This window comes from Pelophylax lessonae (assembly GCF_965119305.1).
Source record: "Pelophylax lessonae genome assembly, chromosome: 12".
NCBI classification, from domain to species: Eukaryota; Metazoa; Chordata; class Amphibia; order Anura; family Ranidae; genus Pelophylax; species Pelophylax lessonae.
The window spans coordinates 48,474,494-48,494,779 of NC_138779.1; the positions used below are offsets into that span (position 1 = coordinate 48,474,494).

Sequence of the window (20,286 nt, forward strand, 5' to 3'; positions counted from 1 at the left end):
ACAGGAAGTGCCTAAACAAGGACCTTCCTGGCAGCAGTGTTAATTTTGACATCAAATTTTGATTCAGTTTTAGTCCTACTCTTTTGACTAAAATGCCATTTTAGCTTTAGGGCTCTTTCACACATTCCACCTCCGTAGGCGGATCCGTGCTGCTCAGCGGGGATCGATCCGCGATCCCCGCTGAGCCGGCGGATGACAGCTCCGTCTCCGCTTGCAGTGCGGAGAGGGAGGTGTCGGAGCCCCGCTGCTCTCTATGGGGAATCGGATGAGAGCGGACCGCCTGTCTGCTCTCATCTGATTCCATCCGATCCGATCCCCAGGACGGAAGGAAAATAGGGTTTCCATCCGTCCGGATTTCACGGACAGGATCGGATGGGGATGGCAGCGGGTGTCAGCGGACATGTCTCCGCTGACATCCGCTTCTCCATAGGGCTGAATGGGGCATCCGATCAGATCCGCCTAAAAAACTGACAGGCGGATCTGATCGGACCGCCCGTGTGAAAGAGCCCTAAATTGTATTTTAGTCTTCTGAATTGTTTTAGCTTTATTTTTTATTTAGTCAGCTAAAATCTCCAGTACATTATAGTGGACTAAAATCTCAAGTACAATTTAGTCGACTAAAATCTAATGGGTTCAGTTAAAGTGGTTCTAAAGGCAGAATGTTTATCATAATGCATTCTTTGCATTAAACCTTGTGTGCAGCAGCCGTCACTCGTTGGCTGAGACAGCCAAAAAACAAGACTTTAATATCATTTTAAATTGCAATGCAATATTTTAGCATTTCTCTAAAACTGCCAAACTGGATGTATACTCCTGGAGTAAAGATCCAATAAGATGTTATTATTTATGGTATTAAGGTTTGAACATGCACTACAGACACAAAATTAGCCATTGTGATATAAAACCTCTATAAATATATCCAAGCTTCATAAACAAACAATAATATAGCTTTTTGACAAACAGTAGTGCAACTTTAAAATCTAAAAAAAAGAAAGAACCTAAACTTCATTGGTTGTAATGTCATTGCACATATTGGCTGAATAAATTATCAACATTAAAGTTTTCTTTCAGCAGCTTAGTAGATGCCCCCTACTAATTTTTATGTGGTAGAGTGTTAATTTTGACGTCAAGTTTAAATCTAGTTTTAATAATATTTTAGTCTTTTGACTAAAATGCCATTTTACTTTTAGTTGTATTTTAGTCATCTGAATTGTTTTTACTTTAGTCGACTAAAATTGGTAATATTTTTTCGTCAATGAAATTACCTCTGCTTGACAGGATCACCAGAGATAATTTTTTTAAAGCTTCAAACTTATGGCTGGAATACACGGGCCGAATATCGCCCCATCATTCGACCACCGACTTATGAAAAAGTGTTCCTTGGTCGAAAATGTTGCCAACATACACAGGCCGAATATCGCCCGACCGTTTGACCGCCGACCATCGAAACAGTGCATGCGTGATGATGTTCTACAGATTTTAAATGAACGACCTTCACACCAACGTATAGAATATCGTTTGTTCGCAAATGAGACGACAGAATTTTTTGTTTTTTTCAAACGGGATTTTTCGTTCACAATATCGATATCGGTCACTGATGGCTGGGCATTAACGAGTAGAATATCGGCCGATCCTTCGCTGAACGGAAATTTTCGGCCGATTTTCTTATTGTGTATTCCGGCCATTACTAAACTTGAAAATGATTCGGAGAAGACATTAACATGTTTAAACTTTGATGACATTGTAGTGATTTGTAGCGTTTCCCTGTAAAAATAAAACAAAAAACATAAAAAAAAAAAACTGCTAAGGAGATATACGGGTTGTTTATTTTGGTTCAGGAAACAGGTTTAATTGTGGACTTTTATGTCACAGGGCTGTAATAATGCATCCAACCCATCTTCACAGAAAAACAAAGGCCACGGACATAGGCAGGGTCCTGCTAAACATCTGCAGAGCTGGCTAGCTTACGAAAGGGTTAATCTGTGCATAAAGTACTAGCAGTCCTGGCTGCCACTGTTCTATGACCCCAGTGTAACTCAGGTCAGAGGTCAGGAGTGATTGTGCAGAACAAGAGATTGGTCAGATTGGTGGCACATGGGATGCAGATGTTTGCTGTGTCCCGGGGAAATAGGAGGCGGACACAGAGGTTTCCTGTTCTCCTTGTGTGGGACAGCAAAATGCAGACTGAGCTATGTACAAAGAGCAGAGGTGGAGCACAGGCAGACCCAGTAAGGTGCTAACAATTATCAGTGCCCGGTGCTCATAGAATGTACAAACCCTTCCTAGGTGCCAACCCCTGGTTATGATCTGGATTGGAACCCTAAATATTGTGTGTCTGCTTGGCACAGCTATATCCATTACTATGTGGTTGAAATAATATGCATGTATGCTTTGTAGTATCATACCCTTTGTGTTGCTTTTATACCATCCAAAATGTAAATTTCTCCCAGTGGTCCTAGGTAAGGACTTGGGTACTGTGCTATATTGACACAGTGTGAGATTCCCAGCACAGGGACTAGAGAATGGTTCCTTGCTCTGGAAGCACCTTCCTGCATCCCAATAACATCGCAGGCAGTTCACATTGCCATATTCAAATCACGGGGGGTGTCAATACAGAGCTAAGGACACCCCTAGATCAGTTTGCATATCGCAGTGCGAACTGTCCGTTCGGACATGAATTGGATCGCATAGGTGTGAATCACCATGCGATTCTGCTGTGGACCCAAAAAACGGTCCTGTGCTGTTCTGTCTAAATCCAATGTGAATTCAGACATATAATCTGTATGACTGAATTCGCATCTCACTGACATCGCATGAGATTTTCAGAGCAGGGCGCTCCGAATTACATGCAATGTCTGTCATCGTATAGAGTGAACCAGGACTTAAAGAAGTCCAGCATCTTTGTATGTTCCTGTGTACTGAACTGTATCTTAACCACTTGCCCACCAGCCGCCCCAGTTTTACTGCGGCAGCTCAGCTCTATTGCGTGAAAAGACGCATCTGTACGTCGCTTCGTGTAATAGATAGTGGGGGCATGCGCTTCCCCCCTCCTGGAGGCGTGCACTCATGACTGGCCAGAGGGGAAGCCAATCAGCGGGTCCGGCGGCTCCCCATGGAGACAGAATGGCGGTCTGCCGATGTAAACAAGGCAGACCGCTGTTCTGTCAGAGATGAACACAGGGATCCTGTGTTCCCCCTATTTAAGAAACACAGGTCTCTGTGTTCATCCAGTGAGTCGATCTCCCATAGTTCCCTGGGAGCACACTTAATCCTCTGATCGTCCCTGGTGTTAACCCCTTCCTTGCCAGTGTCATTAGTTTTTTTAGCACTGATTACTGTAAGAATGTTACTGGTCCCCTCAAAAGTGTTAGGTGTCCGATCTGTCGGCCACAATGTCGCAGTCCCGCTAAATATCGCTGATCACCGCCATTACTAGTAGAAAAAGAAATAAATAAAAATGACATAAATCTATCCCCTAGTCTGTAGCTTTTGCGCAAACCAATCAATATACACTTATAGGGATTTTTTTTAACCAAAAAAATGTGGCAGAATACATGTTGGCCTAAACTGATGAAAAAATTAGATTTTTAAAAATGTTTTTTTATTGGGAATGTTTTATAGCCAAAAGTAAAAAAAAAAAAAAAAAAAGTGTGTGTGTGTATATATATATATATATATATATATATATATATATATATATATATATATATATATATATATATATATATATATATATATATATATATATATATATATATTTTTTTTCCCAGAATTGCCGCTCTTTTTTTGTTTGACGGGATGACAGCCATGCAAACCGATTTGATTCAGTGTGCGGCGTATGGTCTGAGCACTGACAGGCTGACTCCCCAACTCTTCAACCTCTACAGCAATGCTGACAGCACTCATACGTCTATTTCCCAAAGACCACCTCTGGATATGATGCTGAGCATGTGCACTCAACTTCTTTGGTCAAACATGGCAAGGCCTGTTCTGAGTGGAACCTGTCCTGTTAAACCGCTGTATGGTCTTGGCCACCGTGCTGCTGCTCAGTTTCAGGGTCTTGGCAATCTTCTTATAGCCTAGGCCATCTTTATGTAGAGCAAAAATTCTCTTTTTCAGATTCTAAGAGAGTTCTTTGCCATGAGGTGCCATGTTGAACTTCCAGTGACCAGCATGAGAGAGTGAGAGCGATGACACCAAATTTAACACACCTGCTCCCCATTCACACCTGAGACCTTGTAACACTAACAAGTCACATGACACCGGGGAGGGAAAATGGCTAATTGTATCCAATTTGGACATTTTCACATAGGGGTGTACTCACTTTTGTTGCCTTTGGTTTAGACATTGACTGTGTGTTGAGTTATTATGAGGGGACAACAAATTTACACTGTTATACAAGCTGTACAATCACTACTTTACATTGTAGCAAAGTGTAATTTCACTACACTGACCCCCCCCCCCCCCACACACACACACACTGACCCCCCTCACACATCATTCTCTGTCCTACTGCGGAGGAGTTCACTTACCTGTTCGTGAGGTGCCTTCGATTTAAAAATGGTGCTGCCCGGCGCCAACACGTCATTACGCATGTGCCGCCGCCGCTCGGGTAAGCTCGTATACGTTCGGCTGTTCCCAGCGGCGGCGCATGCGTGGTGATATGTTGGCGCTGGGCGGCACCATTCTTAAACTGAAGGGGCCGCAGGAGCATGTTGGAGGACAGTGACACTAGCGCGCCCCCCCAGATTTTGCGCCCGGTGCCGCTGCCCCCCCCCAGCACGCCACTGGATGTTAGGGCCACCCTTGAGCCCCCTTATGTAAAATGAACTGACCAAATTTGCTTTATTACACCGATTTCTTTTTTTTTTTTTTTTTTTCAAACTGCTCTTTACATCTAATGCTTTGGTTCCACTTTTAATATGAATGTCAAGGGGCTGTAACAGACTGAAGTGCTATTGAATATTAAAAAATGGTTACCCTTATAAACACAAGGTGGGCCTCCCTGCCTACTACTGATGAATTGCAGTTGGACCCATAGGTAGAGTGGTTTCTGTGACCTGGATAGCTCCAATGCTGTAGAGCTGCAAGAAGCTGCTTGGTGAATATATGACAATGAACATGGTGACACTCACTTTCCCTGAGGTAGCTGAGATGAGAAAGTAGAACCTCCGTGTTGTAGAGAGATGTGCTGCGTAGGAAATCCTCCTTTGTCATTTTGCAAAGATCCTTTCCATCCAAGTTCTGGAAGAGGGACGAGTCAATGTCTATCAATCCATATTCCTTAATGGCCCATTCCAGCCACTGCCGTACGTGTTCCAGACTCCACAACATGGGATCTGTATAGGGCAAAGCAGAGCCAGTCAATGATTTTGTAATAAAATACCAGGATGTAGCTTACAAATGGAACTATTTTAGCAATAACTGATCCATGACGTGACTGTGCGATCACAATAAAGCCCAACACTCGCCAAAGGTTTTACACATTTTGGATAGAGTTGGGAAGGGTAAAGCCAGCCATACATGGATTCAGCTGGTTCAGCAGGGGATGGCTGAATCTTGATCCATGTATGGGCAGGTTGGTTGTACAGAAGTCGATCTACCAATTGACTTCTGTACAACCAGCCTGTTGGAAATTTTCCTATAGCTGGCGGTGCTGATCAGTATATTCTAATGGCGGAAAAGTCTCCCTGTTGTCAGAATGCAATAACTCAGCGGGAGTGATTCTCTCATCCATCTCAAATGTATGGATGGAGGAATTAAGTCTTTTTTTTTTTTTTTCTGTTCAACTCACTAGTTGAAAAAAACAAAACAAAAAAAAATGATCATTTATGGGCTGCTGTAGAACCTCAAAGTGGTTTTATTTACTTTAAAACTCGGAGGAAAAAATATACTGGTGCCAGACTCAAGAATCTTTGAGATACATGCAGGCCACGATAATTCAGAATCTAAAGCACCGGCTGCTCATATGATCCACAAGGACTGCCAAAGTCTTGTGTATACCATGAAGACAAAAGCGAAATCACAAAAAAGGGCGCGTATGGTACCTTACAGATAAGCATAGAGTGCTAACAATGCTTAACACTTGAAATGAGTCTATTCTAGAAGAGCAAAGCACTAGAAGCCAACACATTTCAAGAGTCATGCTTTCACTTCATCAGAACTAATCACTATTCTATCTAAAAAAACATAAGTTGGTGTTTCAGTGTTATTGCACAATGGATTACACCTTAGGAAAAAAACTATTTTTGGCAGCCTGCAAGTATAAATGAAAGCAGATCAAACCTTTGCACTGAAGACAAAGAAAAAAAATGAGATGGCGCTATAAAGTGACACTGTACAATATCCTTATTCTCCAAAAATAATGCATACACATCCACTTGTTATTGGCACTGTAATCGATTTTTCTGCCTCCTTGAGCTCCCAAAACCTCTCCTTTTCCACCTTGCTTCAGTATGTTTGTTTGAGCAGTGAAAGTTGGTTGCAGGCATCTGCACTGCTCTATGCACACTACAAACCCCATAGTCCCTAGTCCATCTTGTGAACAAGCAATAGAGGCTAATTATATTGCTAAATACGGGGGGGATCATAGTGAACAAATATTGCCACTAACAGAAAGTTGGATCACAGCAACAAAACAAAGGAATTAGGAGAAGACAATAGAAAAGCCTTTTTCAACCATGGTGCCCAGGCACCCTGGGATGCCTTGAGGTTTCTTTATGGGTGCCTTGGCAAAATGCCTGAAAACTGCCCCAAAATTGTATACAAGTCAGTGAGTGAATGAAATCTGCATTTTAGTTACACAAAGTCACAGGTTTTCATTGTACACCATTACAAACTACCAGCTGCCAACCTCCTAACAACCAATGACATCATCAGTTGATTAGGAGGATGTCCGTTGCCTGCATATCATCCTTGTTTGACCCTCCCTTGCCCCTCTCCATCAGCTTTGGGGTCTCATTAGGTAAGTGATGGAGTAAAACTGAGGGAGAAGAGAAACATACTAGTCAGTACCAGTTTGCAAAAGTATATTTGCTTTGTAAGAATAACATCACCTTTAGGCCCCTTTCACACTTTCCATTTCCATTTTTCAGGCGGACCTGATCGGGCCACTCTGTCTCCTCTATGGGGAGGCGGATGTCAGCGGACATGTGTCTGCTGACACCCGCCTGGCACCCGATTCGATAAGATCCGCTGAAAACATACGTATGGCGATACGTTTGCCATGCATCCAGCAGGTCGGATCGGATGGGATCAGATGAAAACAGACAGGCTGTCCATTTTCATCCGACCCCCCCCCCCCCCCCATAGAGGAGAGTGGGACCCTGACAGGTCCGTCTCTGCACAGTGAGTGAAGATGGACCTGTCATTCACCTGCTCAGCGGGGATCAACGGAGCGATCCCAGCTGAGCTAGGGGAGTCTGTCCGAGCAGATCCGCACCGTTAGAAAGGGGCCTAAACATTGGGTGTGCTACATATATTGATGTTGCTGCATTATGTAAAACTATCAGAATAGTTTTTACATTTTAGAATGGGGCGCCTGGAGATTGTTCATCATTTTAACCACTTCAATACAGGGCACTTTCACCCCCTTCCTGCCCAGGCCAATTTTCAGCTTTTAGCACTGTCACGCTTTGAATGATAATTGTGCAACACTGTACCCAAACAACATTTTTATCATTTTTTTTCCTACAAATAGAGCTTTCTTTTTGTGGTATTTGATCACCTCTGGGTTTTTTCTTTTTTGCGAAACAAATAAAAAAAGACTGAAAATTTTGAAAAAAAAAAAAGTTTTTGTTTATGTTAAAATTCTGAAAAATTAAGTAAGTTTTCTCCTGCACTGATGAGCACTGATGAGGCTGTACTGAGGGGCACTGATGATGAGGCACTAATATGTAAAACTGATGGGCACTGATAGGCGGCACTGTTGGTGGCACTGATGGGCACTTAAAGGTGGCACTGATGGGCACTTAAAGGCGGCATTGATCGGTGGCACTGATGGGCAATGATAGATGGCACTAATAGGCAGCACTGACAGACATTACTAATGGGCACTGATTGGCATTTTTAATTAGCACTGATTGGCATCCCTGGTGGGCTCTAGTGGGCATCCCTGATGGGTCTGCACAGATAATCAATGCGCTGATTATCAGTACAGACCCCCCCTGTCTAGATAGCCCCCAATCGGCTCTCCTTTACTAGCGCCTTGTCAGCGGAAATGGAGGAATGCCAATCAACGGCACTTCCTGGTTATGATGTGACCAGCTGTGATTGGTCACAGCTGATCACATGGTAAAGAGCCTATGTCATAGGCTCTTTACTGGGATCGGAGATGCGGTGTGTCATAATATGTTATAAAAAAAAAGACGTTTATCATTTCTTGTATGCCATCCTACTATGCACACTCAGACATCACATCACATCACAATTGGAGTGAAAAATTACCTGCAGGGACAATGACTCTTCTTTCATTGGTTGTCATGTTTGGTGGAGGGGCGCTCTTCTCATCCAAGTAGGTGTTGTACGCCATCCCATTATTCTCTGACCCAATTAGTTTGCTACATTTGTTGACGCTGCAATCCACAGGGGATTCCCTGTAAAAGAGAAAAGGCATTTATGATGAAAAAACTGAGCAAGTTTAGATTATGAGGTCAGCTTTGGGGATAACTACACACACAAAAGGGTTATTGGCTTTTCCATGCTGTTGGTTTTATATGCCATCAGATTATTAAAAATGAGGGTCATCCCATACATGGGTTGATCTGGAATGACAATATCTGCATGTATCTGTGTGTACTTCCTACTGTAAATGTTGGGAACAACAGAATTTACCAGGAAGAGAAATGACAACTGCACAAGGTCACAGTGAATTCTATTTCTAAAATACCCCTGTGTATAAATAAACTCTGGGCAAAACTAAAGCTGGCCATACACTGATTGAAATTCGTGCAGTTCAGCAGGGATCGGGTGAATTTTGTTCAGTGTGTCGCTGTCCCCACTCAACAGAAAAAAAGGGACATGTTTTTCTTTGATCAGCGGCTGCAGCCAATCAACAGCTGCTACTGATCAGTGTATTCTGACAGCGGTGGGTGCCACTGTTTTGTGTAGATGGAGGAATCTTTTAAGTTTTCTTTGTTTAACTGACCGCGTTTGGCCAGCTTAATCACTTCTGGACCAGAAGGATTTGCCCCCTTAATGACAAGGCCATTTTTTGAATTCGGCATTGTGTTATTTTAATGGAAAATTGCACGGTCATGCGACGCTGTACCCAAATAAAATTGATGTTCTTTTCTTCCTAATAGAGCTTTCTTTTGGTGGTATTTGATCACCTCTGCGAATTTTATTTTTTGCGCTATAAACAAAAATAAAGCGACAATTCTGAAAAAACTATTTTTCACATTCTTCTATTTAACATTCCCAAAAAAATTTAAAAATCAAAAGTTTTCATAGGCCAATTTGTATTCTGCTACACATTTTTGGTAATAAAAAAAAAAAATCGCAATTAGCGTATTTTGATTGGTTTGCGCAAAAGTTATCGCTAACTACGGGAAAGATTTATATCATTTTTATTTTTATTTTTTTACTAGTAATGGCGGCGATCTGTGATTTTTAGCGGGACTGCAACATTGCGGAGGACAGATCGGACCCCTAACTGACATTTTTGACCCTTTCGGGGGGAACCAGCGACATTACTACAGTAATCGGTGCTAAAAATATGCACTATTACTGTAACAATGACATTGGCAGGGAAGGGGTTTACCTAGGGGGTGATCAAGGGTTAAATGTGAGCCTAGGGGATTGTTTACTAACTGTGGGGGGGAGGGGTTTTCTGAAATGACCATAGAGACATGTGATCCTATATAGAAGGATCACAGGCACTCTGTGATAATTTCAGAGAGAAGAATGGTCAGCTGTGTTTACAACAGCTGACCGTTCTTCTCTCTCAGCGGGGAGCGATCGTGGCCGCCGGTCCTGAGCACCAAGCGCGCGACCAACGTAGGGCTACGTCAGTTCATGCAGGAAGGCCAGCCTGCCGCAGTAAATGTGTGGCGAGCGGTCCGGAAGCTGTTAAACAATAACTCCACTTTTATTGGGAAAAAAGTAAACAATCCTTTCTGGGTGATCTATATAAATATTGGGGATATTAACATATACATTTCAGGGATATTAACATATACATTTCAGGGATATTAACAAACTTTGTTGCAGATTCCTAACTTCTTCATGTCTGGAAAATGCTGTTGTGTTTTGTATACTGACTGATTCTGAATGGGAGGAACTTTTTCATTATTGATCAGCTGATGCAATTGCAGTGCTCTGAGGAAAGATGCAAGGTCTGCATTCCTTTAAGGAAAATCTCACTAAAAAATATATATTTTTTGCAGAGCATGTAAGACAGCCAATCACACAAGCAAAAAATTATATTTCTGGAGGCGTTTTGTAAACCAACTGTGTATAGAATGCCTCCAGATTGCCATATTTGGTTGAATTTTATGAAAAATTAAGGCACTACAGATTGAAAAGAAAACATAATTTTAATCACATTAAATTGCAACATGGCTTATGTCACATTTATATATGCTATATATATATATATATATTTTTGTTTCATTTGCTATAGCTTTCCTATAAAATGGAATTACCCATTTTTGGCTGGAGCTGTATTTTGAGTAGCCAAAAAATGCTCTAAGGTTATGATATAACGTTTGGCGTCAATCTTATTTAAATTGTTTAACTTTTTTACATTTTAAACAGTTGTTTTATACCTGAGTGATAAGGTTTGTACCAACCCCGGCAACTGTCACTTTTGCAGGACAGCTTGGTCCTCGTATATATGTACAGAAAAATATAAAGACCTTTAAAACTAAATAAGAAATCCATATAATAATAAAAATAATCTCATTATCGGTATTATTTCCATAGTTGCCAATATTTTTTGCTAGTATAAAACAAGCCCCCAACGTCTCACTTCAAACAAGTGATATTTTGTTGATATTACACGATGCACTTATCTGACAGTTATGAATTTCAACACAGAACGCATTTCAAAATGAATCACATGACAAAGTCACACCACTATTTTCCAAATCTGAGTGATGTAATCTTTAGATATAAACTGATCTATGGGTCTGACAGCTCTGCTCCGCAGATGTCAGCAATAACATTCTTGCTCTCCTACTATATGATACATTTTACATAATATTTGGCTTATGCTTGTGTCATGTCTGGCAGATACACACCTAGCCATAAACAATGTTCTTCTATTTTATATGGCGCTTTGTTTAAAATTAACATTGATACCTTTACAGACTTCTATTTGGCAGCCAGCTATGAACAAAGGCAGCGCGTGGAACAGTCCTAGAAAGGGAGATTTACAGAGAGGAGCACAGTTTTCTTTTTAAAGTATGCATTGCTCGTAAATTTATGCAGTTAAAATAAAAAAATCACTTGCAAACTGCACACACCTAAAGTAAATAGTCTGCACTGCAGGATTTTGATCAGAATACGTCCCTTGGGAAGTTTTTATGCTGCAAAGGAATTCTTTACAAGCTGTGCAAGGATTCTTAAAAACAAATGTGTACATTTTGGCAAATTAGAAACCTAGTGAAAATTGCACAGTTAAAAATAAAAACCCACAAAAAGGGGCCAAAGGGTTTGCAACACAAAACAAGATTGTGAAAGGCAAATGTAAATAACAACTGATGCAGAGAAAAAGTGGCCGGCAATCTATTTTGAAATCAAGCTGCACAACAAACTGTAAATGCTTCTCCGGCACTGACATTTTTATACAAATTACATGGAGACGGCTAGAAGCAGTCAGCAAACCCTCAACTTAAAATGTCATTAAACCCAGACTATGAAAAACTCTCATTACATGCTATATACTGTCGCAGAGTCTGCATACTCACAAAGCCACTAAAGCATTTGTTTTGTGCAGAGTGAAATATACCTGGTTGATCCTGCCTTCAGCTGTCCCTGCCATCTACTCTGTCTCTCCACAACAGCCATGCAGACCAATTTGATGCAGTGTGCAGTGTATGGTCTGAGCACTGACAGGCTGACCCCCCCCCCCCACCCCTTCAACCTCTGCAGCACTCATACGTCTATTTCCCAAAGTCAATCTCTGGATTTGACGCTAAGCACGTGCACTCCACTTTTTTGGTCGACCATGGCTAGGCCTGTTCTGAGTGGAACCTGTCCTGTTAAACTGCTGTATGGTCTTGGCCACCATGCTGTAACTCAGTTTCAGGATCTTGGCAATCTTCTTATAGCCTAGGCCAGTGATGGCGAACCTTGGCACCGCAGATGTTTTGGAACCACATTTCCCATGGTGCTCATGCACTCTGCAGTGTAGTTGAGCGTCATGGGAAATGTAGTTCCAAAACATCTGGGGTGCCAAGGTTCGCCATCGCCTAGGCCATCTTTATGTAGAGCAACAATACTTTTTTTTTCAGATCCTCAGAGAGTTCTTTGCCATGAGGTGCCATGTTGAACTTCCAGTGACCAGTATGAGAGAGTGAGAGCGATAACACCAAATTTAACACACCTGCTCCCAATCACTCCTGAGACCTTGTAACACTAACGAGTCACATGACACCGGGGAGGGAAAATGGCTTATTGGGCTCAATTTGGACATTTTCAATTAGGGATGTACTCCCTTTTGTTACCAGCGGTTTAGACATTAATGGCTGTGTGTTGAGTTATTTTGAGGGGACAGCAAATTTACACTGTTATACAAGCTGTACATTCACTACTTTACTTTGTAGCAAAGTGTAATTTCTTCAGTGTTGTCACATGAAAAGATATAATAAAATATTTACAAAAATCTGAGGGGTGTACCCACTTTTGTGATATACTGTATATTTATATGCCATGATATATATTTATGCAGATTTACTGCTACAGGGCGGGTGTTCTTTGTAGACTGATGTATATACGTGATTCTGCACTTCCAGGTAGGGGGATAATTTATGTCTGCCGGCACCCGCTGATTGTTGAGGAGAGAGGCTGGACGGAGCTCTGCATATGTAGATAATGCAGAGTTCTGTTCTGACAGCGGGGATGTGATGGATTTTCTTACCCAGGGAAAGAAAATCCATCACACCCCTTGGTAAAAACAACACCCCTAGTACACACAAACACTTAATATTTTGATCACCCCTGATGTTAACCCCTTCCCAGCCAGTGTCATTAGTTCAAAGTGCATATTTTTAGCACTGATCCCTGTATTAATGTCATTGGGTCCCACAAAGTGTCAAAGGTGTCAGACTGTCTGCCGCAATATCACAGTCCCGCTATAAGTCGCTGATCGCCACCATTACTAGTATATAAAAAAAATAATAAAATAAATAAATACAATTTCCAGTATATATTCCATAGTTTGTAGACGGTATAAATTTTGTGCAAACCAGTCAATATTTTTTTGTATTAGTTTGTATTGGATATGTTTTATAGCATAAAGTAAAAAATGTATATATTTTTTTTTTTTTTTCAAAATTGTTTTTTTTTTTTTTTGTTTATAGAGCAAAAAATAAAAACCCAGACATGATCAAATACCACCAAATTAAAGCTCTATCTGTGTGGAAAAAAAGGACATAAATTTAATTTATGTAGAGTGTCGCATTACCACGCAATTGTCAGTTAAAATACCGCAGTGCCATAATGCAAAAAAATAGCCTGCTCATGAAGGGGTGTAAATCTTTTTCAGGACAAATGCTTAAAAATTGCAAAGTATAACACTGCCTTAAAATCCCCCTCCAGACAGAAAAAAAAAAATGTCCCTTGCAGTCAACTCCCTCCACCCTCGCACTGAAAGTGTTAAAAAGTCTAGGGGCAGAGGAATAAGTTGTAAAACTTTACCTCCTGCACTGGTAAGCTCCCTCTATCTGTGTGACCAGTCTGCTTAAGTCTTTACTCTAATGTACTCTGGCTACTGGTCGCACATTGATGTCATCATGTGCAATGCAGGACCAATAGTCCTGCACTGTACAAAATGACAATGAGCGAGGGCCTTCCCGTAACCCCGAGGGTGGGAGAGTTCCAGAGACTGCAGGAATGAGGAATAAGCTACTGTAAGTATTACAGCCTTTTCTTCTACCACTAGCCTTAAAGTGATTGTAAAGTCTTTTTTCTTTTTTTTTTTAAATATCAAACATGTTATACTTACCTGCTCTGTGCAGTGGGTTTTGCACAGAGCAGCCTGGATCCTCCTCTTCTCGAGTCCCTGTTCAGCTCTCCTGGCCCCTCCCTCCTGTGTTGAGTGCCCCCACAGCAAGCAGCTTGCTATAGGGGCACCCAAGCCCAGTCACAGCTCGCTCTGTCCATTCAGACACAGAGACGTGACCCGGCTGCGCCCCCGGCCCCTCTATCTCCTGATTGGCTGAATGATTTTGATTGACAGCAGTGGGAGCCAGTTGTGCTGCGCTGCTGTCTCAGCCAATGAGGAGGGGAGTCCCAGGCAGCTTAGACACTCCTGCAACATCGCTGCATAAAGACGGGCTCAGGTAAGTATAAGGGAGGCTAAGGGGGGCTGCTGCCCACAGAACGTTTTTTATCTTAATGCATAGAATGCATTAACATCTAAAAACCTTTTGCCTTTACAATCACTTTAACAAGCATTTAACCCTTGCACTGTGGATGGGGGATGGAAATGGGATAGCGTGTCCACTGCTGTGTGCTTTGGTCCCTCGTTAACTCATGGGTCACTGTAAGAAACAGTTGTGACATAGGGTTTGATAGGGGGACCCACAGCATGCTGTAGGGGACGTGTTATCTGTCGCTCTCAGATGTGTAAAAATAGCAGCCGCGGTTACATTCAAGTCATGCTGTGATTGATAACTGTCATAGTTGGTTTAGCTCTCAACCAAACTCTCAAGCCATTAAATGGATGGTGTCATAATGGAGCACATGTGGAGCAACATGGCAACTGTATATCAAGCCAAGGCTAAGTTGGCAGCTTTGTTGGCTGTGAAGGACAGGGGGTTTAGTTCCACTTTAACCTGCTAGAAAGACAAGTATTCTTTTCCTTTTACAAGATTCTTCCCATCTAACTCCTACTCCTAAGACCTTTCTTTCTCTAAGTCCCTCGACACTTCCTTCCACACTCACCTCCAGGACTTTAAACACCCCCACTCCATTCTCTGGAACTCTCTGCCCTAATCTGTCTGGTAATCTCCTATTCTATCGGCCTTTAGTTGATCCCTGAAAACATATGGCTTTAGGGAAGCCTTTCCTGACTCTACCTAAGTACTAAACTTTTAATTTCTCCTCTCTTAACTTTGCATCACAGTGGCTTACTGGTTGGCACTTCTGCTATGCAACACTGGGGTCCTCTCTGTGCTTGAGAGGGTTTCCTCTGGGTGCTCTGATTTCCTCCCGCACTCCAAAGAAATGCTGGAAGGTTAATGTGTGTGTGCATGTAAGTATGCATGTGAGTTAGAAATCTTAGATTGTAAGTTCCCTAAGAGTAGGAACTGATGTGAATGTACAGTATGCAAAGTTCTGTGTAAATTGTCAGCACTATATAAGTAAAGCATAAAATAAGCCTATCCCCACACAGTTATCTTCTTTCGTAGTACTTGCCCCTCCCAATTAGATTGTAACCTCTCATGAAGAGGGCTTTCCTAAAGCTGGCCATACATGGTTTCGTTTTTTTTCGCTCAGAAATGTGGATGCAGGAATCTTCCCCTCTCTGTATAGTATTCTGACAGCGGGACCCCTCGGTCAAAATACAATGATTAGCGCTGCAGCCAATTGGCTGCTTGAACTAATTTAAGCAACGTTTCCAGCAGGACCATTCATAAGAAGTCTATAAATAATAGGATTTCTCAAGAATGGCAATTGCCATAGATGAATCACAATTAGTCTTGTTCCTGCTGAACAGGCTGAATTTTGATCCATTTATAGCCAGCTTAACCAGCTTTAATTCTATCCTAACTGTGAGGTCTCCCTTTATATTGTAAAGCACTGCACAATCTGTTGGTGCTACATAAATCCTGTAGAATAATTATAATTCTTCAGAACTAGGCACAATATAAGTATGCACACACACAAAAATGCACAATCTGGTCAGGAACCAATTACCCTAACAATTAAACTTTTGCATTGTACGAGGAAGCACCCAGAGAAAACAATATAAAAACAAGAGTATACAAACTTCATGCCTCTAGTGTCTCTGTATGCACTGATATTGAGGTGGCATAGTACACAATGTGTATGATCATAGGCGGCTCTCTAATTAGGCAAATTAGGCGGTCGCCTAAGGCCTCACACCTACAGGGGCCTCGCGGCCAGTGGCGGAGCGACAACATTTAAAAGGGCGCAGTCAGGGAAATCTCCCAAGTAAAAGATTGTTTTAAATCCTCTGATATAAAAGTTGCAGCAGTGTGCTGCAGTCCCTTCACTGAGGCTGCCAGGTGTCTGTTGTCCGCTGACACTTACCCCGCCTTCTCTGCCTGGGGATTGGCCTTCTGATCATGTAATCCTAAAATGTGGAGGAATCTGTGGGCGTGTACCTGCATCAGTAGGAAGTGACTGCCCGGTCAGCTCACTCTATCATCGGTTTTTGCTCTGGAGGAGAGCTCTGCCCTGGCCCAGGAACATACAGGTAACCAGGCCCCCGACTTGTCACTCTGCAGGCTGGTCATAGATTTGTGGTGTCTACTACGCAAAGTGGGTGAGTAGCCCCAGGGAAGTTGGAAGAGTCTTAGAATGGTTGGTGGAGGAGAAGGAGAAGAAGGCCCTGGGTGGCTGGGGCAGGAGAGGGTGGCTGGAAGAGAAGGCGAGGGCCCCTGGGTGGCTAGGGGAAAAAGGAGAGGGCCCCTAGGTGGCTAGGGGAAAAGGAGAGGGCCCCTGGGTGGCTAGGGGAAAAGGAGAGGGCCCCTGGGTGGCTAGGGGAAAAGGAGAGGGCCCCTGGGTGGCTAGGGGAAAAGGAGAGGGCCCCTGGGTGGCTAGGGGAAAGGAGAGGGCCCCTGGGTGGCTAGGGGAAAGGAGAGGGCCCCTGGGTGGCTAGGGGAAGAGGAAAGGATCCTGGGCGGCTGAAGAAGGAGAGGGCACCTGGGTGGCTGGTAGAGAAGGAAATTGCCCCTGAGTGGCTGGGGGAGAAGGAGATGGCCCCTGGGTGGCTGGGGGAGAAGGAGATGGCCCCTGGGTGGCTGGGGGAGAAGGAGATGGCCCATGGGTGGCTGGGGGAGAAGGAGATGGCCCATGGGTGGCTAAGGGAGAAGAAGAGGACCCCCTGGGTGTCTGGGGAGAAGGAGAGGGCCCCTGGGTGGCTGGGGGAGAAGGAGAATGGCCCCTGGGTGGCTGGGGAGAAGGAGAGGGCCCCTGGGTGGCTGGAGGAGAAGAAGGAGAGGGACCCTGGGTGGCTGGAGGAGGAGAAGGAGAGGGCCCCTGGGTGGCTGGAGGAGAAGAAGGAGAGGGCCCCTGGGTGGCTGGAGGAGAAGAAGGAGAGGGCCCCTGGATGGCTGGAGGAAAAGGAGAGGGGCCTCTGGGTGGCTGGGGAAGAAGGAGAGGGCCCCTGGGTGGCTGGGGGAGAAGGAGAGGGCCCCTGGGTGGCTGGAGTCAGTTGCCAGGGAATAGAGTGGAGCTGAGCCAGTCCTGCAAATCGGACATCAAAGCCAAACATGGTGGAGCTGGAGCCCCTTGCCCTACACAATGACAGCACCCGAGGTGGAAGGTGAGGGGTAGCGGGGCTGTGACATTATATAGCATATGGACTCTGTACATTATTGGTAGTATTGGTTGGAGTTGTCCTTTAGATGTTTAACTCTGTTGTTTTTTCCCCCCAGCTGTGAGGGACTGAGGAATGACAGCCCACTATGCTGGGACTTATAGTGCCCTAGAATGTGGAGGACTGAGGAATCCTCAGTCCCTCACAGAGGGCACTACAAGTTCCAGAATAGCAGGCTGCCATGCCTTAGTCCCCACAGAGGGCACTACAAGTCTTAGCATAGCAGGCAGTAGTTCCTCAGTCCCCTACAGAGAACAGTACAAGTCCAAGCATAGCAGGCCTTCCATTCCTCAGGGAGGAATGGCAGTGCACTATACTGGAATATACAGTGCCCTCTTTAGGGACTTGGGTATGGCAGCCTTCTGCAGTGGGACTTGTCGTGCCCTAGACTGTGGCGGACTGAGGAAGGAAAGTGTAAGGGGTATCTGGAAACTCTGATGCAAGGGGGAGCTTTGGTGACCACAGAGTTCCCTTTTACACCAGAGTCCCCAGCTTTCCCCCTCAAATCATGGTTCCCAGAACTCTCCTTACATCAGAGTCCCCAACATTCCCCCTTAATCAGGGTTCCCAAAACTCCTCTTACATCAGAGTCTTCAGAGTTCCCTCTTACAGTGTAAGGGGGAAACTCTGGAGGCTCTGATGTAAAGGGGGCTCTGTGAAATTTGATTTAAGAGGGGGACTCTAATTTTAAAAGGAATTCTGTGGACTCTGATGTAAGGAGGAGATGCCGGGGGGAATCTGATTTAAAGGAGAACTCTTATGTAAGGGGGGACACTGAACTCTGATGTAAGGAGGGAATCATGACCTATAGGGAAACGCTGGGGACTGTGATGTAAGATTAGACATATATATATATATATATATATAGATACATACCCAATGTTTAATGATCTTTGATTAATGAAGAATTGATTAGAGAAAATTCTAGAAACTGTGAATTCATAGTACAAAGGTTAAGGCTCTTAATATATGCAATTTATACAGTTAATTTTTATTACTTGAATAATTTTTCCCATTATGGGTGTGAGTGGGGCCTCATGTCCAAATTTCGCCTTAGGCCTCACAAAGCCTAGAGCCGCCTCTGTGTATGATCAAGCGCCCTCACTTCATGTCTGTTCTACAAAGGGAGATTATGAACACGTCTTGCTCATTCACTTTTGCAGGCTCCTGTTTTTTTCCAATGGGGTCGGAGTTCTCCGCACTCCACAGGGGTATTTTGTAGCTGGTAATAGACCCGAGCCTCTCTGCAGATAGAGAGATGAGGGATTTCGCTCTGTAATATGTTTCTCATCTCTCCAGAGGGTTAACAGTTCATCCGTAATTTTTTCCGAATGTCTGTGCTAGACTGCCGAATCTGCACAACGGGCTGGAGATGTTGACTAACATGTGTTTGAATTTAAGTTTTCATCTTTTGGCTACTGTTTTTCCAGGCAGCCGACCAAAGATCTCGTGTCAATCCCCGGAGGGGTTATGGAAGAGCCATTCTCAGGGTGTACGGGAGGCACAATTATACAATCACATTGTACATGGAAGCGGTTAAGGTTAATATCACTTGGCACACACATTACATAGAGAGTTCTCTGTTAGATTACATGAGACTTGTTCTCAGGCATGCTTCCATATTTATAGGATGTGGCCTATATATATACATATATATATTTTAGGGAAGACATGCACATCTTAAAGGGAAACCAGATTATATTTTAGAAATATGAAAGTGTCCTAAAATGACACTAAACTATCCTTATTTTCCAAAAATATCTTATATAATATCTTAATGCATAGAACCATTCTATGCATTAGGATAAAAAGCCGCCTGTGTGCAGCAGCCCCCCTCAGCCCCTCTAATACTCACCTGAGCACCCTCTCTATCCAGCGATATCCACGAGTGCCTCAGCCATCCGGGACTCCTCTCCCACTACTGTCAATCAAACTCAGTTAGGAGAGAGAGGGGGTGGGGCCGAATGGGAGCTCAGTGTCTGAATGGATAAACAGAGCTGCTGCACGGGTGGCCGTTCCTTCAGAACGCATGCGCCGATAAGATCATCAGCGACGTATATAGCAAATATCTCCTAAACGGTGCAAGTTTAGGATATATTTACAGTACCTATAGGAAAGCATTACTTTAGGTACAAACAAACCAGGGAAGTTTACTTACTCTTTGAAGTGGCTGTAAACCTCTAAAAAAAAACCTGCAAGACAATGCCATAATGTGCCAGTATACTTATAAAATACTTAACTTGGAACAAAGCCCTCCCAGTGGTCGCCCGGTCACCGCTGAGAGGGCTGACATGTTGCTTCTGCCTTTCTTCTAGGTTCGTGGGCTCTGGCACTTGCGCGGGAGCCCTCGGTTCTGACAAGAAGCTCTGAAGATCCAGCACTGTATGCCGGACCTTCAGAGCAAGGGTGAATATCTTCCAAACGGTGCACATTTAGGAGATATTAATTTTATTGGCTTACCTGTAGGTAAAAATAAAAAAGCGGGCTTTACAACTGCTTCAACGGCCCTTTAATCTATTTTTTTGTGAAATAGTTTCTTACTAATTTTCTGCCTC

The 20,286-nt window shown here is 43.4% G+C and overlaps 1 protein-coding gene across 1 annotated transcript in view; it reads right to left on the bottom strand.

Annotated features, from left to right (window-relative positions):
* Positions 1-20,286, bottom strand: part of FLI1 (Fli-1 proto-oncogene, ETS transcription factor) — a 135,529-nt gene that overhangs the window by 62,280 nt on the left and 52,963 nt on the right. Inside the window, exons 3-4 of the mRNA XM_082273547.1 lie at positions 8,446-8,594; positions 5,136-5,339 (exon numbers count right to left, since the gene is read on the bottom strand). Of these exons, the coding sequence (XP_082129673.1) occupies positions 5,136-5,339; positions 8,446-8,594 (353 nt within the window). The remainder of the gene's footprint in view (positions 1-5,135; positions 5,340-8,445; positions 8,595-20,286) is intronic.